This window comes from Myotis nattereri (assembly GCF_964212035.1).
Source record: "Myotis nattereri genome assembly, chromosome: 12".
NCBI classification, from domain to species: Eukaryota; Metazoa; Chordata; class Mammalia; order Chiroptera; family Vespertilionidae; genus Myotis; species Myotis nattereri.
The window spans coordinates 16869247-16883716 of record NC_138087.1 but is presented as its reverse complement, the minus strand read 5'-3'; the positions used below and the strand labels follow the sequence as shown (position 1 = coordinate 16883716).

General features: G+C 36.9%; 1 protein-coding gene across 5 annotated transcripts in view; it reads left to right on the top strand.

Annotated features, from left to right (window-relative positions):
* IFT74 (intraflagellar transport 74) overlaps positions 1-14470 on the top strand; it is an 84231-nt gene that overhangs the window by 64106 nt on the left and 5655 nt on the right. For all 5 annotated transcript variants that reach the window (XR_013996713.1, XM_081104255.1, XM_081104253.1 and 2 more), the window contains 2 exons: positions 9694-9857; positions 10600-10725. Coding sequence is in view for 4 of the 5 variants with exons in the window: in XM_081104255.1 (XP_080960381.1) it covers positions 9694-9857; positions 10600-10725 (290 nt within the window). In the remaining variant the exon portion in view is untranslated. Of the gene's footprint in view, positions 1-9693; positions 9858-10599; positions 10726-14470 lie in introns of those variants that run through there.

The following is a 14470-nucleotide window of genomic DNA, read 5'->3' as shown; positions in this document are numbered from 1 at the left end:
AAAACCAGCCAGGGCTTCCCTCATTTAAAGAAGATGTGTGTGTGTGTGTGTGTGTGTGTGTGTGTGTGTGTGTTTTTGCTGCTCTGATTGGATGTTTTTTGCTACATTGTCTTCTAAATCATTGAATTGATCCTCTGCTTCATCTAACCTACTGTATACCTCTGCCACTCCCTGAGTCTGCCTGAATCTCCTTCAGAGCCTTCCAAGAAAGGCTGCACTGTGGGCCCAAGCTGGCCACAGCCAGCTGACTCCTCCACAGGGCACTAGTTTGGCAGGGCAGGGCCACAGGGAGCTGGGAAGGTGGACCTAATGTATTCCCTCAGGGTGATGCCGAATGGGGGGGAGTGCTCGACTGGGAAAGGTGTCATCTGAGGGAATTGTGGGACATTTCCTGAACTCAGTACAGGAGACAAACTTAGAGAGGCAGAGCACTAGTTTGGCAGCTGTCGTCCAGCCCTCTCCCTGTATGACTCTCTTCTGCTCTGAGCCACCGTCTCTCTGCCAGAACTCGGGATGAGTGCCCGCAACTGAGATTTTGTGTTCTCACCCTTTGAGAGGGCACTTGTTTTCTACCAGACCCCTGTCTCTTCCTGGTGGACAGACTCCCCACTGATTTTCACATCCAGATGTTATGTGGGCACCTGTTCTCGACTCGAGACCCCTCACTTCTCAAAAAGTACTCTTGCAGCTGAGAGATCCCTGTGGATTTTCTACTGCCACATGTGGGTGCAGGGCTAGCACCATTTTGTGTCTCCACCCTTCCTTTTACTCTGGATGTGGCTTCTTCTGTAATCCTTGGTTATAAGACTTCTGTTTAGCTAGTCTTCATTTGGTTATTCAGGTTGATTTTTTTCCGTAATTTAGTTGTCATTTGCGTTTGGTCCTGGGAGGAGGTGAGTATACCTTTTCCCTACTCCACCACTGTCTTGTATCCCTATCACCTCTGTATCTTCAGAGGGGAGGTGGCTATCCAGACCTTATGCTTATTTCATGTTGTGGTGTTTGTTTTCTCATTGTTAAGGATTGAGAGTGTATATATATATATATATATATATATATATATATATATATATATGTTTGGATACCAGTAGAGGACCTATATTCTCTGCTCAGGGGTTCCCATTTCTAGACAGACAAGCAGTATGTTGCTGACTGTGGCCCCACATGGCAGCCTCAGACCAATTGGACGCCACCTGACCTGACTTTGAATGAGATGACAACTCTCTTCTCCCCACAGAGCGAGCCCCACTCTATTTAATTTTTTTTTAGATATCACCTCAAGAAGATAAGACATTTGTAAGACCCACTACACAGGTGACTATCATGAGTAGCTTAATGTCTATCTCTCCGGCTCTGCCTCTCTAAGTTTGTCTCTCTCTCTCACACACAGACTCAATCTCACATGTGTATGCCTGCCTACTGAAATCACATTTATGTGTTCTAACAACACAGATCCTGGACAGTTGGTCTATGTGTCTCATGTAAGAGGACCCATGAGGGAGCCCTTGTACATTGTTGGTGGGATACAGACTGGTGCAGCCACTATAGAAAACAGCATGTCATTTCCTCAAAATGTTAAAAATGAAACTGCCTCATGACCTAGCGAGTCCACTTCTAGGAATATATCCAAAGAAACCTGAAATATTAAATTGAAAGAATATATGCACCCCTATGTTCATTGCAGTGTTACTTACAGTGGCCAAGATTTGGACGCAGCCCAAATGCATATCAGTAGATGAGTAGATAAAAAAGCTGTGGTGCATTTACACAATGGAATACTACTGGGCTTTAAAAAAGAAAATCTTATCTTTTGTAACAGTGTGATAGACCTGGAGAATATTATGCTACTTGAAATAAGCCAGTCAGAAAAAGACAAATACCATATGGTTTCATCCATATGTGGAATCTAATGAACAAAATAAACAAAATAGAAACCATACTGATAGATACAGAGAACAGTTAGCTGTCAGAGGGGAGGGTGTTTGGGTACAGGGTGTAAAATGTAAAAGTATTACATAAAATAACACACCCACCTCATAAACACAACAGTATGGTGATTACAGATTACCAGCCGGAAAGGGGTTGAGGGTATATAGAAGAGACTAAAGGGGGATAAATGGTGATGGAAGGAGACTTGACTTTGGATGGTGAACACACAATACAATGTGCAGATGATGTATCATAGAATTGTACATTTGAGACATATTATTAACCAATGTCACCGTAATAAATTCAATAATTTTTTTTTAAAAGTTTGAGAAACACTGGTGTGTTGCATGAGTAAAGAGGCAAGGTACCTGTCAGCAATCATTTTTATTTATATTTTTGGAAAGGAAACTCCAGGGAATAAACAAATGCACTGATGGCAGAATATTTGAGAAACATTTCCCCAGGTCAAAGCGGTTCCTTCTGAGATTTTGCCACTGTGTACACAACTGCTTGGTAAACTTTGCAACTTCATAGCATATCAGAAGGAACTAGTCTGCATCCTCTTCCTGTCTCTTCCCTTGGAGAAGCCTTTAGCTTTTCATGGGGACTTGCTGTTACAGGAAGATAAACTTTACCCTATACCAACCACCATTTTCTCCCTTTTGCTAGGAAAAGCAGTTTGTGTAGCTCCAAAATATTTCCTTAATATATCTTCAGATTAAACTTATAGTTAGATTTACATAACTGTGTTCGCCCAACAGTCAAAATATACAAGCTAAGTACATTTCCTATTCAGAGCATTGAAACCATAAGCCTAAGTGACTTTGTTAGCACTTTAATTCTCATCTGAACTCTTTTTGACCTTAGAGATAAGAAACCACCTAAACAAAACCCTGTCAACAACATTTAAGTCCATATACATATATATGTTTTTTAGTAACATGTGCCAATATGGTTGAGTCATAGACTCTTAAAGCAACAAAAAATGTTTAAGCTTAGTTATACCAACTTAAAATAAATTCGGTTGCTAAGAGCCTTCTTTCTTAAATCAATGTCTTTTGAAGCATTTTTTTTTAAACTATTTGATATTTTAAACTCTCTGCGATAATTGTTACACTTGTGATTAGAGTCACCCAGTTTTTGAACCTGAGATTTTTATTATAATGTCACCTTCCTGGTATATTTTTAATCATATAATCTCTTTGGTTTATTAGACAGAAGGAAAAGTTTGCATTTGACTTCTTTTTATTAGAGAATCTGTAAAGATAATAGCACTTAATTGCAAGTACATTTTGGTAACTCTTATATGAAGAAACCGACTAACTTAATCTCTGCGTGCCTACGTATTAGGGAGACATAGAAGGAGATTGGGTGCCAGGCATACCTTGCTTTATTGTGCTTTGTTTTACTGCACTTCACAGATACTGTGTTTTTATCGGCATCTAGGCAAGATCCTCGACCAACATAATGATTACGACTCACTGAAGACACAGATGATGGTTAGCTTTTTTAAGTAATAAAATATTTTTAGTTAAGGTATGAACATTGTTTTTTTTTTAGATATAATGTTACTGTACACTTAATAGACTACAGTATAGTATAAACATAACTTTTATATGTCCTGGGAAACCAAAATAATTGTGTAACTCATTGTGATATTTGCTTTATTGCCGTGGTCTGGAACCAAACATGTAATATCTACAAGATATGCCTGTATAAACTCTACCCAAATTCTGATCTGACTGCTGAGCTAGGTATGCACTGGGTAGACTTTAGGAGACCTAGGAAAAAGCAGCAGCTAAAAGTTGAAATACCTGATATGGAGATTTCAGATGCTGCCCATTCCAAAGGAGAAATGTTTAGAGTTTTAGTTCAGTGAAGTTCATTGCCCATTTATGGTACAAGTCATTCTTGAAAGGAGCAGTAGAGTTTCTACAACATATCATTTAAAATGTCCATTATATTATAAAAACTTACTGAACATGTGAAGAAATAGGAAAATGTGAGTCAAGGGAAAAGGAGTCACTATACATTGAACCTGAGATAATCCAAATGTTGAAACGAAAAGGACTTTTTATAAATATATTTAAATACTTAAAGGAAAATAAAATAATAATAAGTGAACAGATAGAGCATCCCACAGAGAAATGAAATTAGCAAAAAAGAACCAAGTGAAAATTCTAGAATTGAAAATTTAAGTAAGTGAATAAAAATCACTCATTGACCTTAATTGAAGATTGAAGACAGCAGAAAAAAAAGTTGGTGAACTTGCAGATAAATCAATAGAAATTATGCAGTCTAAAGAAGAAATAAAAATGAATAGAGCCTAAATGATCTGTGGCACAATTTCAAACAATCTAACATAAATGTAATTGGTGTCCCAAAGAGAAAGAAAGGAAAGACAGAGAATGGGAGAGAAAAGATAGTAGAAGAAATATTGTCTAAAAATTTCCCAAATTTTATGAAAAATTTAATTTTATTGATCTAAGAAGCTTATTGAATCTCAAACAGGATAAATATAAAAATCCTTCACCTAAGCACATCATAGTCAAACTGCTGAAATACAAAAACAAACAAATAAAAAAACCAGTGAAAGGAGCTATAGAAATATATATGGAAATAATACATTTCACTACAAGATTAAACTTTATCATTAAACATTAATTTTAATTTTGTAGTTTACTCTAAAAAAAAGTTATCTCTAAAAAGTAAAAAAAATAAAGTTATCTCTATACTAATAATAGAGGAATATGCAAATTGTCTGGGATACTGTCACGCAACAACCAAACAGCAGGCTGCGTGAGGCAACCAGGCCGGCGGGGGTGGGGAGGCAGTGAGGGGTGACCAGGCTGGCAGCGGGGGGGCAGTTGGGGATGACCAGGCCAGCAGGGGGGCATTTAGGGGCAATCAGGCTGGCAGTCAGAGGCGGTGGGGGCAATCAAGCAGGCAGGCAGAGGCCATTAGGGGTGATCAGGCAGGCAGGCAGGTGAGCAGTTAGGAGCCAGCAGTCCCGTATTGAAAGGGATGTCCAACTGCCGGTTTAGGCCTGATCCTGGCCTAAACCGGCATTCAGACATCCCCTGAGGGGTCCCAGATTGGAGAGGGTGCAAGCTGGGTTGAGGGGACCCCACCCACACGTGCACGAATTTTGTGCACCAGGCCTCTAGTTTTAATATAAAAATCATTTATCCTGAAATCTATACATAATAAAAATATGTTTACATTTGACTTTGACACTGTAAAAATATCATCATTATTTTTCTGAGGGCACTTGTATTCCTACTTTAAAATAGAGGAAAAGTGAAGGCAAAATGTTCTAAGATGAAAATGTATTACTACTGTATACCTCTGTACAATAAGTAGCTATTGGATGTATAGGATTATTAACATGTGTAACTGAGCACACAAGAGAAAGGAAATTGGCAAGACATGTTTGAATTCAGATTTCTTCATCTGAATATGCAGGACAGGTATTTCATTTCCATATTAGTATCCATTTTTGAGTTAGCTCTAATCAGATTTTACTTTGATATAAGGAAAGCCAAACAAAGAATGATGCCTTGAGGAAAGAAGCATGAAATAGCAAGAAGACCTTGTGTTGGTTTTTCTCTTCCCATACGTCAGTGTTGCTCATAGAAACATCTTTTTTTTTTTTTTTTTATCATAAAGTAGTATTTCACCCTGGCTGGTATGGCTCAGTGATTAGAGTGTCGGCCCACACTCAAGGGCATGTACCTAGGTTGCAGGTTCGATCCCCAGCCCCGGTCAGGGTGCATGTGGGAGGCAATCAGTTGATGTGTCTCTCTCACATCTGTATTTCTTTCTCTCCTCCCCCTTGCCCACTTCCACTCTCTAGAAACCAATGGCATAAAATATCCTCAGGTGAAGATTAACAAAACAAACAAAAAAATGAACCTTTGATAAAGATGATAACATCATTGAGCACCAAAGCCTTGACTGGTTGTGTGCCCTTACGTAAACTACCTTTCTAAGCTTCAGTTTCCTCATATAACGTTTACCCCCTAGGTCTATTATGAAAAGTAAGTCAGATAGCAGGTAAAGCCAGGCACATTTTAGGGACTCCATAATACTGGTTCTCTCTTATACTTTTCTCTCCCTTTAAAAAGGGACTTTTAAAACCAGAATCAAAAAGTTAAGTTTTTGACATAGAAGGTAGGTATATAATTTTATTAGAATTGAATATTTAAAAAAATATTTTCTGATTATAAATATAGTTCATATTTATTATAGAGGATTTAGGAGATATAGAAAAGCATAAATAAAATAATATAATATTTCTAGCCGTAACCGGTTTTGCTCCGTGGATAGAGCGTTGGCCTGCGGACTGAAAGGTCCCAGGTTCGATTCCGGTCAAGGGCATGTACCTTGGTTGAGGGCACATCTCCAGTAGGAGGTGTGCAGGAGGCAGCTGATCGATATTTCTCTATCTCTCTCCCTTCCTCTCTGTAAAAAATCAATAAAATATATATTTAAAAAAATATTTCTACTCCCATTGTCAAGAGTTTATTACTATTAGAAATTTGGTATTTATCTCCAGTCTTTTTTCTATATTTTATCCCCTGTTTAAAAAAAGAAAAAGCCTTTCCCAAGTGTTCTCTGCCTAGCTACCATCACTCCCTTTCACAGGCTTCACAGCCAGATTTCGTAAAGCCTTGCTCTCACTCTTGGACCTGTTTCTTTCTAAGAAATTTATTCTCAACAGATACATCAAAGTCTTCCCAGTCAGTAAGTCCAACACATATTTTGCAACCTTTTCTTTTTTAAATCTCTAAGTAGTATTATGTACTACAAACTACTTCTTCATGAAATGTCTTTCTCCTAAAGCTTCTGATTCTCCTCTTTGGTCATTTCTTATTCTTTTTTATAGGATTCTTCATGTCAATTTATTTGTATAAGTTCTGTCATGAATCCTTTTCTCTTAATGATTTCAACCATTTCCATAGCTTCAGTTATCTCTATGTTGGTGATTTCAAAATCTGTGTCTTCAAACTTCAACAGGCCTATATATGGACATGTTATTTTTGGGATGTTTCTGAGGTATCCCAAATGCAATATATTTTAAATTGACTTCAACCCATCATTTCACTCCATTCCCCAAACAAAAGTTTGTGTCTCTCTCTGCCTACCCCACCATCTACTCATTTACTCAAGTTGAATTGAATTCTGCATTGATTCCTTGCTCAACCACTGTGTCCAATTATTTCATTAATCCCAAATACTGGTACCTAATATGTTTTGAGTCCCTTGAGATCTCTCCTGCATTATTTTCTCATTTATTTCCATCTGCTATAACTGTATATTTCAGATATGTAGTCTTATGCTTTGTTTATTGCTATATCCTCCAGGCCTAGAAGTTTGCCTGGCACATAGAAAGCATTTAATAAATATTGTTTAATAAAAAATTCCTAATCTTATACTAGTCTAAGACTTCTTGTCTAGATTGCTGGACCAACACTTAACCAGTTGTTCTGCACATAGTTATGTTATTTTAATTAATTGTCCACATTGCAAGCAGAGTTAACTTTCTAAAATTTAATTATGCCACACTGATTTAAAACTCATTGAGGATTTGCCTTCCTGGCCCTTAGAATAAAGTACTAGTGCCCTATCTTGACTTAAAAACCCCTTCTGGAACTGAAATCCGTCTAATTTTTCAGTTTTATCTCCTACCACCACCCACTTCAAACTCTGAGTTCTAGTCACATGTAACTTTTTTATTTACTCAAAGATACCATGCTTTCTTACCGCTGGACATTGCACGTGTTGAATGTTTTCTCTGGAACACTTTTACATTCTCTTTTGTTTGATTGATTCCCAATCCTTAAGGCCTCAGTTAAAAAGGATGATTTTTGAGAACTCTTTATTATTACTTTTTTTTTTTTTGTCAATCCTCACCCAAGGATATTTTTTCCTTTTTTTAATTTTTTATTTTTTTAGAAAGAATGAAAGGGAGAGAGGGAGTTGGGTGGAGGAGGCAGTAGAGAAAGAGAGAGAGAAAAACATCTATGTGAGAGAGACTCATTGATTGGTTGATTCCCACATGTGCCCTTGATGGGGCTGGGGTTGAACCTGCAACCCAGGTACATCCCTTGACCAGGAATCAAACCTGTGACCCTTTGATTGTGGGCAAGTGCTCTAACCTCTGAGCACCAGCCAGGGCTTGGAGAGCTCTTTTGCCTATGCTCTTATGGTACCCTGTATAACTCTCTACAGAAGTCTCCCTTTATCTGTAATTTTGCTTTCCATGGTTCTGGTTACCTGGGGTAAACTGTGGTCCAAAATATTAAATGCAAAATTCCAGAAATAAACAATTCTGATGTTTTAAATTTCACACCCTTCTAAGTAGTGTGATGAAATCTTGCACTATCTTTCATCCTGCCTGGGACATGAGTCATCCCTTTGTCCAGCATATCCACCCTGTATTATATGCTACCTGCTCATTAGTCATTAGCCATTTTATTATCAGATCAAATGTCTTGGTATGGCAATGCTTGTGTTCAAATAAACCTTATTTTATTGTTATAAGCATTCTATTTTATTATTAGTTTTTATTTATAACTTAAATTCTAAATTAATTTATAAATTAAACTTTATCATAGGTATGTATGTATGTGTGAGAAAAAAAAACATATTATATATAGGTTTCTGTATGATCCGAGGTTTCAGTATATACCCACAGGGAGTCTTGGAATATATTCCCCACGGATAAGGAAGGATTCCTGTAGTTATCCAGTTTAATGTGCATGCTTGTTTTATTGCCTGGTTCCACTTCTAGAATATAGCTTCTTGAGCACAAGTAATGTCTCTATTTGATTTCCTCTATATCCTCAGCAGCGGGCACATGGTAGATGCTCAATACTTTTGAAACAAAGAATGAGACACACACATGAACAGATGTGTAGTCAATCCTCATTATTCATGGATTCTATATTTACGAATTTACCTACTCACTAAAATGAATGTGTAATCCCCAGATCAACACTTATAGCCCTTTCATGGTCATTTGTGCCATGTGTAGACTGGTGAAAATTTTGAATTGTCTGATATGAGCATTTCAAGTGGAGGCAAAATAAGGCAAGAACTTGCTGTAGTTCTCATACTGTAAACCTGTCCTTTCTGTGGTATAATTAGCACCACTTTCCCCACATTTTGGGGTGATTTTTGCTATTCAAAGTGCCCCCCACGCATAGTGCGTAAGTGTTGGCTAGTGTTCCTGAGCACAAGAAGGCTGTGATGTGATATGCTTTATGGAGATAAGCTTTTTTCAGACATAAGTTGGCCTGATCCCCATGGGGTCCCTCAGCCTGGCCTGCGTGGTTCGAACCAAAACCAGCTCTCCAGCATCACCCGAGGAGTCCTGGATTGTGAGAGGGCACAGGCCAGGCCAAGGGACCCCACTGATGCACGAATCTGTGCACTGGGCCTCTAGTTTAAAATAATGACTCTTTATCTCATATGTTATAATATTAAGAAAAGAACTGTCTCTTTTTGTATGTTCATATGAGCATGGAAACAAGTATAGCTAATACACATTTTTCATCAGGTTACGTTGATTACCTGGGGGATGCGTATATTTTTTCTTAATTTGTCTTTGTATTGTCTAACTGGTTGCAATGAATATGTTTTTGGGGTTTTTTGCCAATACTCTTATAAAACATGATTTTTAATAGTTGCATTGCATTTCCTTTTGTGAAAGAAATAAAGTTTTGATTAATTATGAACTTGAATTTTCCCATGGTGCAGACAGTCAACGCCTACAGTTGGATCTACAGAAAATGGAGCTTCTGGAAAGTAAGATGACTGAGGAACAACATTCTCTAAAAAGCAAAATTAAGCAAATGATGATTGATCTGGAGACATTTAATGATTTGCCAGCTTTAAAAGCATCAGGTGAAGAAAAGAAAAAGGTAAATAGTATTACAAAATTATTCAAATTGTTTTTTATTTATCAAACCTAATATATATTATTTTCAGTTGATTATTTGATGTGTATTAAGAAAAAATAAAGATGTTTACACATATAGTAGAAGATTAGAGTGATTTAAGTTTTTTATTTTTAAATATACTTATTGATTTCAGAGAGGAAAGGAGAGGGAGAGACAGAAACATCAATAATGAGAGAGAATTATTGATCAGCTGCCTTCTGCACTCCCCCTACTGGGAATCAAGCCCGCAACCCGGGCATGTGCCCTGGCTGGGAATTGAACTGTGACCTACTGGTTCATAGGTCAACGTTTAGTCACTGAGCCACACCAGCCTGGCTGGTGTGATTTAACTTTTAAACCAAAGGCACAAATTGAAAAGCAAGGGATAGAGCATTTCAACAAATATGAATTTTGTTAAATGCAGATTTGATTATGGTATTTCCCTGTTTAAGACTTGTCAGTGGTTTTTTTTTATTGCATTTGCATTAATGTAAATTTGGTGGGGCAGGAATAGATATGGAAGCCTTAAGAGAGTTATTAAAATAGTTAATATTAATTTAGCTTGTTATAGTTCAAAGGATGTTTTTACAAACAGTTTTAAAGTAATTATAGCCTTGGTAGAATTTTGTCAGAATATCATTGAAAGTATTTGTCAAATTCAATTTATATTGGCTTATGAGATATTGCTAAAGCCTGTTATTTACTTCTATTTGGATCTACCTAGAAATTACATCAGGAGAGAACAGTGTTATCAACCCGCAGAAATGCCTTTAAGAAAATAACAGAGAAGCTAACCACAGAATATGAGACACTAAAAGCACACTTGCAAGAAAATGAGACTCATTCTCAGGTAAAAAAACAACAACAAACTTTGCAATTAATTTTGATTGAAGACTATCTGTCCTGTTCTCTTAATATTCTCACCTCAAAATGATCCTTTCCTTTTTCCCCATCTTTTTATTTACCTTCCAAATTTTCTGGCTTTGTAGATATCCAGATAACCTCCACTCAGAATGAATTTACTCCTGCTTTTCTGTCTTCTATAAACCTATATCGAAGGCCTTCTTTATGCTAGGCACTGTTCAGGGCACAGCCATTAGGATAATAGTTTTATTTTTATTTTTTGTATTGATTTCAGAGAGGAAGGGAATGGGAGAGAGAGAGATAGAAACATCAATGATGAGAGAGAATCATTGATCAGCTGCTTCCTGCACATCCCGTACTGGGGATCAAGCCCACAACCCAGTCATGTGCCTTGACCGGGAATCAAACTTTGACCTCCTGGTTCGTAGGTCAACGCTCAACCACTCAGCCTCACCAGCTGGTTAGGATAATAGTTTAAAAATTTTTCAAGCCGAAACCGGTTTGGCTCAGTGGATAGAGCGTCGGCCTGCGGACTGAGAGGTCCCAGGTTCGATTCCGGTCAAGGGCATGTACCTGGGTTGCGGGCATATCCCCGGTAGGAGATGTGCAGGAGGCAGCTGATCGATGATTCTCTCTCATCGATGTTTCTAGCTCTCTGTCTCTCTCCCTTCCTCTCTGTAAAAAATCAATAAAATATATTTAAAAAAAATTTTTTTCGAAAGTAAAGCATTTTTAATGCAGAAACTTTGCTAACTCATAAAATCTATAAATAAAGAAAATAAAACCTGATTACTAATATTCCACCATCCAGAAGAGGTAATTTTTTGTCATTTTTGTGTGGGTCCTTCTAGTCTATATGTGTATATGTACACATTTATTTATATATACACATATATGTACACATTTATTTCTATATACCTATAGAAATGCTATCATTTTGTACATGTTATTTAGAAATTTATTTTTATTTTTTAAATTAAATTTATTGGGGTGACATTGGTTAATAAAATTACATAGGTTTCAAATATATAATTTTATGATATATCATCTGTATTGTGTGCCCACCACCCAAAGTTAAATCTTCTGTCACCATATATTTGACCCATTTTCCCTTTATTGCCCTCTACCCCTCTTCCCACTGGTAACCACCATGCTGTTATCTGTATCTGTGAGGTTTTGTTTTGTTTGTCTTATTTGTTCACTTGTTGCTTTCAGTTCTTTATTCCACATATGAGTGAAATCATATGGTTCTTGCCTTTTTTCTCTCTGACTTATTTTGCTTAGCATGATATTGTCAAGATCCATCCATGGTTCTCACAAATGACAGTATTTCATCTTTTCTTATGGCTGAGTAGTATTTCATTGTATATATGTACCACATCTTCTTTATCCAGTTATCTATTGAAGGGTGATTCTTTGTTTCCATGTCTTGGCCACCGTGAATAATGCTGCAGTGAACTTAGGTGTATATATATCTTTGCAAATAAATGTTTTCAAATTTTGGGGTTAGATACTCAGAAGAGGTGTTGCTGAGTCATATGGTAACTGTATTCTTAATTGTTTGAGGAACCTCCATACTGTTTTCCATAGTGGCTGTACCAGTGTGCAGTCCCATCAGCAGTGAATGAGGGTTCCTTTTCCTCCACAACCTCTCCAATACTTGTTATTACTTGTTTTGTCGATAATACTAGTAGCCATTATAACAGGTGTGAGGTAGTATCTCAAACCAAAAAACTTCTGCACAGCAAAAGAAACCACCAACAAAACAAAAAAGGGGACCAATCAAATGAGAAGATATTGGTAAACCATAGCTGTGACAAGGAGTTAATATTCAAAATATATATAAAACACTCATCACCAAAAAATCAAACAGTATAATTAAAAATGAGCAGAGGACCTGAACAGACACCTCTCCCAAAAAGACATACAAATGGCCAACAGATATATGAAAAGATGCTCAACATCAGTAACTTTTAGGGAAATGCAAATCAAAATTACAATGAGATGTCACCTCACTCGTTTTTCATTATTAACTACTAGAGGCCCAGTGCACAAAATTCATGCATGGGTGGGGGGTCCCTCAGCCCAGGCGGCACCCTCTCTCAATCCGGGACTGCTGGCTCCTAACTGCTTGCCTGCCTGCCTGATCACGCCTAACCACTTTGCCTGCCTGCCTGATCTCCCCAAACCACTCTCCTGCCTGCCTGATTGCCACTAATTACCTCTGCCTTGATCTCTCCATCACAGCTTTGCCCAGAATGATGTCCGGAAGGTCGTTCAGCTGTCTGGTCTAATTAGTATATTACACTTTTATTATTATAGATAAGTACTTACCATTGTCTATAGATATTTTTAAATATGATTCTTTATAATATTTGACTACATGAATATAGCATAATTTACTAAACCAATTCTATATTATTGGACATTTAGGTTATTTCTAATTTTAAAAATTATTCACATAATGCTGTAAAGAGCAGTCTTAGCCTTGAACTTCTTGATTTACAGCTATGTAACAGTTTGAAACTATGATTTATTAATGCTAAATGCGTTAACATTTTTCTTTCTTTTCTTTATATAATGTGATCATGACAGATAATCATTAACATTTTGGTATAACATTTTATAGACTTTTTCCTTTGCAGTTATACACCCATATTAATTATATGGTTTTTACCAAAAAATGAAATCATTCTATGCATACTGTCTTTAAGCATTTATTTTCCTTTTTTTATAATTCTTTATTGTTGAAAGTATTACATATGTCCCCTTTCTTTCCCCATTGACCCCCTCCAGCCTGTCCCAGCCCACCATACCCTGCCCCTCCTGCCCCAGGCCCTCACTGCCCCATTGTCTGTGGCCATGGGCCATGCATATATGCATACAAGGTTCTTGGTTGATTACTTCCCACCCACCTACCTTCCCCCAATACAGTGGGGCCTTGACTTATGAGTTTAATTCATTCCGAGACCGAGCTCGTTAAGGAGCTCTTTAACTCAAATTACTCTATCAACTCAATGCAAAAAATCGGCTAAGAGACAGCTGGTATCTCAAAAAACTCGTTAGTCGGGACACTCATAAGTCAAGGCCCCACTGTATTTTCAAGTTCTTTTTTGTGTGACATCAGCTAATTCATTGTCTGGATGTACCATTTTTTTAAAAAAAAGGTATACCTTATATATTCTTCTTGTATGGGGTAGAAGCTCACCAGAGTTTGCTACAACTACTAAAAGCTTAGAAATCACTAATTTACATAATTAAAATTTATCAGTCAGTTATTCTGTCTCTAATTCATAATATGTAAGTCTTGATATAGATTTTTTAAGTGGTGAAAGTATCCTAGGATGTTTAGAATATTTAACCTTTTAATATGTTTAAGTGATTTCAAATAACTAATAACCATTCATTCAAAAAACAGTCTGTGATGTGTGCTGAAGAAGAAACCTAAAAAATGTTTATGGAGTCATCGTCTTAAATGGTTCTTAGGAAAAAATAGTGATATTTCTTATGGAATACTGGCCCTCTTCTACTGATTAGATTATTTAAGGAGGAAAATATTTGACAAACACAATTTCTTAGAGCCAGCCAATAGTAGTTTTGTTTATTTCTACATTAAGTTCTAATCATATTCTAACCACATATACTGATAATAGGAATTTATAACATAAGACACACTGTACAGTATTATATTGTTGCCTTTTTTGAGTTCCAAATAATCAAGTCAAATTCTG